This window comes from Petaurus breviceps, unplaced genomic scaffold, assembly GCF_028583685.1.
Source record: "Petaurus breviceps papuanus isolate PSGF00001 unplaced genomic scaffold, PetGlider_PUasm1.0 90397, whole genome shotgun sequence".
Classification (NCBI taxonomy): Eukaryota; Metazoa; Chordata; class Mammalia; order Diprotodontia; family Petauridae; genus Petaurus; species Petaurus breviceps.
Window position 1 is genome coordinate 407386 of NW_027187239.1, and position 9952 is coordinate 417337.

Here is a 9952-nt window from a genome sequence, read left to right on the forward strand (position 1 = left end):
GAGACAGAGAGAGAGAGACAGAGACAGAGAGAGAGACAGAGACAGAGAGAGACAGAGAGACAGAGAGAGAGAGAGAGAGAGAGAGAGAGAGAGAGAGAGAGAGAGAGAGAGAGAGAGAGAGAGAGAGAGAGAGAGAGAGAGAGAGAGAGAGAGAGAGAGAGAGAGAGAGAGAGAGAGAGAGAGAGAGAGAGAGACTGGGGGAGAAAAACTATAGTCCTTTACCAACGGATTTCTCTCCCCCTTCCTCTTGGAAGGCTGGGAGAACTGGCTGGCCCTGGAAAGGACATCCAGAGCCTCCCTGAGGCAGAGATCAAAGCCTGCAATTTCTTTAAATGTTTATTTGCATTTCTGTGAGTAGAGATTAAAGTTTAAAACTATGGTTATTTACAAAAATTTTAGTCTGAGCCAATAAGTGCCTGGCTGAGGTGGGGGGAGGGAGGACTAACCCCAAGGGGAGCCATTTTCCTCTACATAACCTGAAATGGGGCAAATAGATGAGAGAGCAGACTTCTGCCCAGCTTGGTTCTCTCCTTTCAGTCCAGTGTGGACCCTGTCCTAAGCACTCTGAAGAAACAATGAAAAGACAGAGGGTGTAGTAGTTTCTGAACCAGTTATCCATGGTGAAGCTGGGGAGAGAGAAGAAACACAATAGGGAGAAAACAGCATCCATCTATGTATCTAATCTCTCTCTCTCTCTCTCTCTCTCTCTCTCTCTCTCTCTCTCTCTCTCTCTCTCTCTCTCTCTCTCTCTCTCTCTCTCTCTCTCTCTCTCTCTCTCTCTCTCTCTCTCTCTCTCTCTCTCTCTCTCTCTCTCTCTCTCTCTCTCTCTCTCTCTCTCTCTCTCTCTCTCTCTGTCTAATCTATCTATCTCTCTATCTGTCTGTCTATCTGTCTGTCTAATCTATCTATCTGTCTATCTGTCTGTCTATCTATCTATCATCTATCTATCTATCTATCTATCTATCTATCTATCTATCTATCTATCTATCTATCTATCTATCTATCTATCTATCTTGTCTCTCTGTCTGCCTGTCCATTTGTTATCACAAATTAATATGTGGGTAACCATCTACACATGTCAAGTCAACAATCATTCATTAATCACCAGTGAGGTGCCAACCTCTGTTCTAAGGGCTGGGTCTACAAAAACAACCCCCCCCCCCCAACCCGAACAGGTCCTACCTTCAAGGAGCTTCCAATCTAAAATGTGGGCTGAAAAGACATCCTGACTGAATAGTTCTCTAAAGTTAGTGATAATGATAACTCCTGTTTTCATTAGCTTTACTTTTTCTTCCCAGCTACACAGTGACATGGGCCATATAAGCATTATCTTGATTGCACAGATGGGAGAATGAATCTCATTTGAGGATTTGAATCCAAGTTTTCAGGCTCTTAGCCCAGTGATCTCTCTACCCCATTATTACACCCTGAGTTTTTTTCATCTTTTTTGGGGTGGGGGGCATTGCCACTTTGGGCAGTCAGTCTGGTGAAGCCTCTGGGCCCCTTCTCAAGCTCAGGTGTGTAAATGCATAAAATCAGGTAGACAGGATTGCTGAGGAAACCAATTACACCGAGCTCTGGTTGTTAAAAGGGGTTAAAACAAATTAATAGACACTAGTGTAGGAACCCCTGTACTAGATCAAGCTGCTTTTCAAGAGAAGTCTCCTATAAACTATTTAAATTCCACATAGTAGAGAAAGCCAGGAGGCTCAGTGGCTGGAGTTCCCGGTCTCTAATCAGGAAGACTATTTTCCTGAGTTCAAATCAAGCCTCAGACATGTACTAGTTATGTGACCCTGGGCAAGTCACTTAACCTGTTTGCCTCAGTTTCCTCATCTGTAAAACAGGCTGGAGAAGGAAATGGCAAAGCACTTCAAACTCTTTGCCAAGAAAACCCCAAATGGGGCCACAGAGTCAGATAGGACTGAACCCTAACACCTAGGCACCGTCTTGAGTCCTGCGCACCATCCTTCTGGTGACCCTGGCCTTTGTCATCCTTGCCTCATTCCTCCCTCATCGCCCATAAGTGATTAGTTTCCAAGCCTATTTTATTAGCCTAGTGCTTGCTCCCCTCCTCCATGTGGATTCTATCAGTGTGACTTACTAGTTTCCTGTTTTTTATCTACACAATCCTTGCCTTAGCTCAGGCCACCTTCGGTTCTTCCCTGGACACCGAATCAGTCATGGGGTTGGTATAAGTCTGGAAGGCAGTGAAGCCGATGGCGAAGGAGTCTGGACCTTTCTTCTGTGTTACCGGCCCTACATCTGCACCATCACTGGGCCTTCCTAGAGGACTCCTCTCCCCCATTTAGAATGTGAACTCTTTGAAAGAATGAACTCTGTTTTCTCTTGGTCCCCCTTGCATTTAGCACACATAGTTCTTGGCACAAGGTAAATGCTTTTGCCTTCATTCATCAGACTCCTTATTGGCTTTCCAGCCTTCAAGTTTCTTCCCTCTCCAATTCAGCCTCTGGAAATTATCTAGAATAAGCTTCCCAAAATAAAGTTTTGATGACATTCCTCTCTGGCTCAAAAACCTTTAGTGGCTCCCTATGGCCGTTGGAATAAAATGAAAATAAGTGCAAAAAATGCAACAAAAAGTGCTCCAGCATTTAAAGCTCGCATCGCCCGATTCTCGTGTGCTTTCCCAGGTTTCTTTCCATGCTGCTCCCTTTCTCAATGTTCTCTATTGGCAATGCCATGGGCCTACTTACTGCTCTCTAAATTTGACTTTCCCTTTATTCACTCTGTGCCTTGGCATAAGCTGCCCTCCCTCCATCATTCCTGACCACATCCTCCCTCCTTAGAAGGAAGCACTGAGGGCTGCGGGTGGGAGGGGGGACCACCTCATTGCTGTCTGCTTTGGTACCTCAGCTCAGGTACTAATGGGTCAAATCCTGCCTTCTACTTGTCAGGCACTGCGCTAAGCTCTAAGGACACAAAGACAGGCAAAAGACAGTTTCAGCCCTCCAAGAATTCCATCAATTTGTTGAGACAATATGCAAACTACTATGTACAAAAAAGGTTTCCTAATCAGATAAATTGGGGCTAATCACCGGAGGGAAGACACCAGCATGAAGGGAGATGGGGAAGCTTCTCACGGAAGGCAGGATTTTAGCTGGGACTTGAAGCCAGAGGACTGAGAGGAGGAGAGAGAGCATTCCAGGTGGGGCAAGTTCACAAAAGGGCATGGGGGGGGGTAGTGGGTACAAGGGGGATGTTCCTGACCTCAGTCACTCACTTCTGGAACAAGGGGCAGGAACTTGCTGAAGAGGAGGGACTGAGAAGCTGGAGGTTTGATTCAGGTAGATCTGGCATCAACCATCCGTGTGTGGGGGGAATGGGAGAAGAATCCTGGCCTGGGCATGCAGGCCAGAACAAAGGCCTCCATCCAGGATCTCAAAGGGCTGGGCGCTACCAAAGGCAGGGCAAAGTAGGAAAGGCAAGAACACTGGCCATTTCGGGGGCACAGATTTCCATCTTTTTTTTTTTTTTTTTAGCAATCAGGGTGAAGTAACTTGCTCAAGGTTACAGTGCCAGTTATTTCTGGGTGTGGTGCTAAGTATCGGAGCCTGGATTTGATCCCCAGGTCATCCCAACACTGGGGTGGGTGCTCTTACTGACTGAGCCACCTGGCCACCCCTAAGCAATTGGGGTTAAGTAACTTGCTCAAGGTTACACGGCCAGGTGTTTCTAGGTGAATGCTAAGTGTCTGATCCCAGATTCAATCCCCAGGTTGTCCTGACACTGGGGCTGGTGCTCTTACTCACTGTGCTACCTGGCCGCCCCTTCCATCTTCTTTAGGAGACCTCACTAATGACTGAAGATGGCAATGTGGCAAGCTGAGCCCAGGACAATGGGCACACCCATGCTGTGAGCAGGGTTGGGCAGAGGTGATGAGGAGGATTAGCAGTGGAAGGCAGAGGTTTACTCTCTGGACAATCCTTTCAAGACCCGTTTTTTGTTTTGTGTTGGCAGAGTCATGGGATGGAGAGGGTGACACAATCCAGGTCACTCAGTATCACAGTATTCCTCTGCTTGGAAGAGAGCATTTCTTAAGATTCTTTCCAGCTTTGAATTTGTCTCTGTGGCTTTGTGGGAGTTAAAAATTCCCCCAAGAGAAACTAAGGAGAAAGGAGCCAATTCTCTCAATTCTCCTTCAGCTTATCTTTCTAGTTGCCTATGCTATTTCTGGAGGGACACTTAAGGGTGACCTACTCCAATATCTCCATTTTGCAGAAAAGGAAACTGAGGCCCAGGGAGTTGAAATGACTGCCCCAAGGCTGCACATATACAACCAGAATTGTACTGTAGTGGGTCCAGAATTCACAGCCAAATCCTCTCATCTTCTAAACTAGAGGATCTTTTGATTTTTTAAAAACTTTTTTTTTGGAAACTATTTTTTTTCCAATTACATGTAAAGGTAGTTTTCAACATTCATTTTAAAACAAAATTTTGAGTTCCAAATTCTTTTCTCCCTCCCTCCCCTCTCCCCTCCCCAAGATAGCAAACAATCTGATATAGGTTATACATGTAAATCATGTAAACATATTTCCACATCAGTCACATTGTGAAAGAAGAAAGAGAACAAAAGGGGAAAGCCATGAAAAACAAAAAAAATTAAAAAGAAAAAAAAGAGCAAACAGTCTGCTTCGATCTGCATTCACACTCCACAGTTCTTTCTCTGGATGTGGACAGCATTTTCCATCATGAGTCTTTTGGAATTGTCTGGAATCATTGTATTGCTGAGAAGCGCTAATAAACTGGAGAATCTTAACCTTCCTCCCTCCTTCCCTTCCCTCTTTCCCCTCCTTCCTTCCTTCCTCCCGACCCCTTGTCAGAATAATATTTTAAAATGCATATAGCAAAATATATAAAATTACAAAGGATACTAACTGTATTTCCCAAAATGTTTTAAACAAGTTGGTGGAGCCTAGCTCTAGTAAGCCCCCCAGCTGAAGTCAGCCGACCTGCAGCCCTTTTCAGAGCAAGCCTCCTCTTTGCAGCCTGGCACTCTCTCTTTTGTCCCGTGGGTGGAAGCTGAGACTGCCATCTGCTCCCTGGCTTGGGTTCCTGGTCCTCCAGATGGACCGCCAGAAGCAGCCTCACCTCCACCTGCCGGTTTCCCTCCAGCCTCCGCTCAAATCCTACCTTCGGAAGTTTCTTGCTCCCCCCTCCCACCGGCAGCCCCCAATGCTTCCTTCTGAGCTCACCTCCCATCTATCCTGCTGCTATCGTGCCTGTGTATTTCCCTCTTTATAAGTCCTCTCTCCCGTTAGGGTGATGCCCAGCTCTTAGCAAAGTGTCTAGCGCGTAGTAGGCGCTTGCCAGATGATTCGGCTCACTGCCTGACTTTTTATCCACACTCTAGTTAGGTCAGGGGCTCTTTGGTGGGCATCCTCTGCGACCCGGTCAGGTTCTAAGCCCACCAATCCACAAACACTTATTAAGGACCTCCCTACTATGTGCCAGGCTCACTCTTGACCAGGATAAGCACACATCCGTGCCTGCCCCTAGCAGCGCACGCGTCCACGTGGGTTAACCGCGGGGGGAGCAGGCGGCAAGGGCTGGGGCCTCAGTTTCCCCGCTGCAGGCTGCGTTGGCGGGACAGGGCTTGGACACTCTCCCGAGCTCCTCCCGGGCCGTCAGCTGAGCGCCAAGGGAGGTGAAGGGGGTCGGGCGCGCGATCCGGGGAGCTGGCGAGAGGCGGGGCGGGCCCGCGGAGGGCCCCCTCCTCCCGCCCGCGCCACGCGGCCCAGCCAATGGGAGCGCGGGCCCCCGAGCTTGGCCGCCGTCCGTCGCCCGCTGGTGCTGAAAACGGCTTCCGCGCGCTCCCCGCCCGGACAGCGCCAGCGCGCGCCGCCTGCTCCCCCGCCACCGCGCCCATGGCTCCGCACTCGGAACCCGCGGGGGCCTCGCCGCGACTCTTCACGTGGGACGAGGTGGCGCAGCGCTCAGGGCGCCAGGAGCGCTGGCTCGTGATAAACCGCAAGGTCTACGACGTCAGCGAGTTTAGCCGGAGGCACCCGGGGGGCTCGCGGGTCATCAGCCACTACGCGGGCCAGGATGCCACGGTGAGCGCCGGGGCCCTCGGCTGCAGCGCCGGGCGTGCGGGGCTCTCCCGGGGGCAGGGGCCGCTGCCCCTTCCGGGCACCCCAGCTGGATCCGAGGGTGGAGCAGAAAAAGCCGGGGAAGGAGGGCCAGAAGGGGCGTGGGGACGAAGATGTTCCTGGAGGGGATGGGGCCGCTGCTGGAGGGACTGGGAAGCCTGGAGTGGGAGGGTGGGAAGCAGGAAGTGAGCTTTCCTGGTGGAAGGGAAGGGCAGAAGGGGGCGCATGTAGGCTCCCAGCTTGCAAACCTAATAGCCAAAGCGTGCAGAGATGGGGGGTGGCACCCTGAGACAGAGAGAGCCGTTGGCCGGGTGGTGCAGCCCAGGTGTTCGTGCAGGAACGCTGTCCGAGTGGGAAGGGAAGGACCTGAAGGAAGGTCCGGGGAGCTCCGATCCCTTCGTGAAGTTCCAGCCCTAGGAGAGGAGACGGGAGTGCTGGGGGCCCCTGAGGCTTGGACTGAGCCCAGCGGGGGGGTACCGGGACAGTAAAAGCACGGCCCCGGCTCTCCAGAGCTCCCAGTCTAGCGGGGAGACACCGTGCCAACCTCTGCGTGCAAAGAGGGCATTGCCCGTAGCAGGCGGGGCTGCCTTCTGAGGGGAGGCACTACAGCGATGAGGGGGAAGGCTTCTTGCTCAATTTGGGCTTTAGCTGGGACCTCGGGGACGTCTCGGAAGGAGACCATCCCAGGCCCGGGGGCTTCCTCGGGCCCATCTCTCCCAGGGCAAAGGAGGACGGAGGACCAGAAGGCCGGAGGCACGGGGGGGGGGAGGGGGGGGGGGGCGAGCCGGGAAAAGGATGCCCTGGGGAAGGCCCCCCGCACCCCCTTCCTCCGGAGACCCCAGGGGAAGGCGCCCTGCACCCCCTTCCTCCGGAGGCCCCTGGGGAAGGCGCCTCCCTCTTCCTTCCCCAGGTTGGGGGAGCCGCGTGTCCCTGGTACATCCATCTTCCTCTTTCCCCAGGCTCGGGATTCGGCTGGCCTTCTAGAGGCCCCGAGGGCAGGGAGAAGCCCTACCCCCTCCCTCCTCCTCCCCGCTCCCTGGACCTCGCGGCCAGGCTTGGGTCCTCGGTCGCCCTTGGAGACGGAGCATGCGCAGCGCAGCCCCAGTCCGGGAAAGGAAGGGCGAGGGGAGCAGCTGCCGGGCTCCGGCGTTTTCCGTTATGTGTGACATTGTTCCGACTGCGGGGGCGGTGATTGGTCCTAAAGAGTGGTACCACCGCACCTTGGTCCCGCCTCTACCGCAGCTCATCCAATAGGGGAGTGGGAGTGGTCCTTGACCCTGAGGAGGGGCATAGGGACGGGAAGAGTCCGGCTCCGAGGAAGAGGGTATACCCCGCTCAGCGAGCAGGCGGAAGCTGCCGCCCGCGACTGGCGGGGGGCGCAGGAGACCCTTGGGGAGCCCCGAGGGGGGCGTGTCTCCTCTGCGCAGCAGTCCCCGGGAGGGCCCCGTTTTACAGATGGGGAAGCTGAGCCCGAGAGAGGCGTAGTCTCCTGAGAAAGGCTTCCCCCGCCTTGGGTCCCGGCCGTGATGGGGAGCTGTGGTGGTCCAGCTCCTCGGTTTGCGAGCTTCCCCGCATGGACCCCAAGCGGAGCCCCTGCAGGGGGTGCATGCCCAAGGGGTGGGTCTTGTCTGCACGGGCCTCCCCCAGCCTTTCCTCTGACCACCGGGCGTGCGTAGACACCCCCAGACTGTTCTCTTCTTAGGAAAAATTAAATATATACACAAATTCATTATTTTAACATCCTTTAAAAATTTTGATCCCAAATTCTCCGCCCTCCCCCCCCCCCGCCTGGCAGGGAGAGGTCATGCCCGTGACCCCCACTCGGGCCAGCCCTGTGCCGCCCCGGCCCGGCGAAGGTGAGGGTGAAGAAAGAGAAAATGCCCCGGGATTCGAACTCGGAACTCTCCCGATCTCCCGCTATGGGAGCAGCTCCGGTTTTTCATGCCGTTCAGGCCTGTCTTGCCCAGAGATGTTTGCTGTGTCCTTCTCCAGATGAGTAGACTGAGGCGGGCAGGGTGAAGTGACTTGCCCAGGGTCACCCAGCTAGGAAGCGGCTGAGGCTGAGGTTCAAGCACTGCCTGCCACCTCCCCCCCCCCCTTTCTCCCTCCGTTGTAAAAGCTCTTGTGTCTGTTTTTGTGAGAAAAAATTTCCCAGCACATTACTCTCCCACCCCCCTCCTTCTTTGGAGATCTGTCCAACATAATCGAGTCCTACCCCTCCCTCTGGTACTAGCTCTTAGGAGTGCGCATCTTCCCATATAGGAATGGAAGCAGTCCGACTCCATTGAGATCCTCATTTCTTTGTGCCTTTTTGTGCTTCTGTTGAGTCCTGTGTTTGAATGTTGAATCTTGTCTCCAGCTCTGGTCTTTTCATCAGGGATGCTTGAAAGTCCTCTGTTTCATTGAAAATCTCCTTTTTTTCCTGGAAGGCCTATACTCCGTTTTGCTGAGGTGGCTTCTTTTCTTTCTGGAATCTCATTCCAAGCCCTCTGCTCCCTTCATGTGGACCCCACTAAGTCTTGTATGATCCTGTGGTTCCATGATATTAACATTGTTTCTTTCTGGCTGCTTATGCCATTAGGCCAGTTTTGTTTTAAGGTTCATACCTCTTTCACCAAGCTGTTTAATTCTCTTTTCATAATTTTCTCATATGATTCTCATTTATTTCTTTTCCTAATTTTTCCTCTTACCTCTTAACCCTTCCAGGAATTAACAGTGGCTGTGTGTACCCCTAGCTTTTTCTTTGAGATGTTTTTTGTCGCTGCTCTCACATTTTTGTCTTTTTCTGAGTCTGTGCCTTGGTCTTTTCTGCCACTGACATAGCTTTTTCTGGTGGTTGGTTCTTTTTGGTTGTTTTCTTGACTTTAAGCTTTATGTTAAAGTTATCTTTGTGTTGCTATTTTCAGGGCTAATTCTGGGGGTCTGCAAGTTTTGGTTGCTTGCCTGGTGTGATCCTGGGGGAGGTGTGCTCACTGCTCTCCCGGTCTGCACTCTGGTCTTCCCTGAGACTTTTGGCCAGGGCCCCTGATCCCTCAGGACTGATCATCAGGACTTCTCTTTGCCCTGGAACTGCATATGGGGCAGTAGAGTTGCCAATGACCCCGTTGCTACTGCTGGGCTGAGGCCCCTGCTGCCCCATGTGTGGGCCCTGCACAGGCTTCCCCTCAGGTGTCACAGACTTCTGCCAACCTCATAAATTCTTTTAAGCCAAAAAATGTTTCACTCTGAGCTCTTGTTAACTCTGTTGCTCTAAAATTTATTTGAAGTGTCGTTTTAAAGTTGTTGAGAGAGAGCTGGGCTGTTTCTAATCTGCCATTCTGATTCCCACAGAGCATTTTCCAGACACCCCCTTCCCCATCCCAGTTGCCCTCCTAAGAAGTCTTTCTAGCTTTTCAATGTCCTCTTAAAATGCTGGTGCCCACAAGTAAGTTCCCACACACTAGGCATGTCATCTCAAAGCCCTTAGGATGAAGACATCCCTTCCTCTCCAGAGAAACACAAGCAGTTCTTGAAGGGTCTGGATTCCCTCCAGATCTCCACTCCTCTGGCCATGGAGGAGATTTGTGATCTGGTGACTTTACTGGGGCTGACTTCTGCCCTCTGGCTGTGCTGGTGATTAGCCTCTCCACTCTGAGCTGGCTCTAGGACCAGACACACACCCACACACACCCATCCTTCAGGTGTTTCCAGAGCTTGTGTTCTGCTCCTCCAGCCTTGGAGAGCCCAGGCCGCCTAGCACAGAGGATAACTTGACTTGGGGTCCTCTATTACTCAATATCACTTTAAAAAATGTATATGTATATATATATATATATATATATATATATATATATATATATATA

General features: G+C 51.8%; 2 protein-coding genes across 2 annotated transcripts in view; both read left to right on the forward strand.

The window, feature by feature from the left end:
• TMEM258 (transmembrane protein 258) overlaps positions 1 to 9952 on the forward strand; it is a 428372-nt gene that overhangs the window by 400892 nt on the left and 17528 nt on the right. The window lies entirely within an intron of this gene.
• The window catches only part of FADS1 (fatty acid desaturase 1), a 15053-nt gene continuing 10848 nt past the window's right edge, over positions 5748 to 9952 (forward strand). The window contains exon 1 of the mRNA XM_069108523.1: positions 5748 to 6074. Within this exon, the coding sequence (XP_068964624.1) occupies positions 5763 to 6074 (312 nt within the window). The 5' untranslated portion in view covers positions 5748 to 5762. The remainder of the gene's footprint in view (positions 6075 to 9952) is intronic.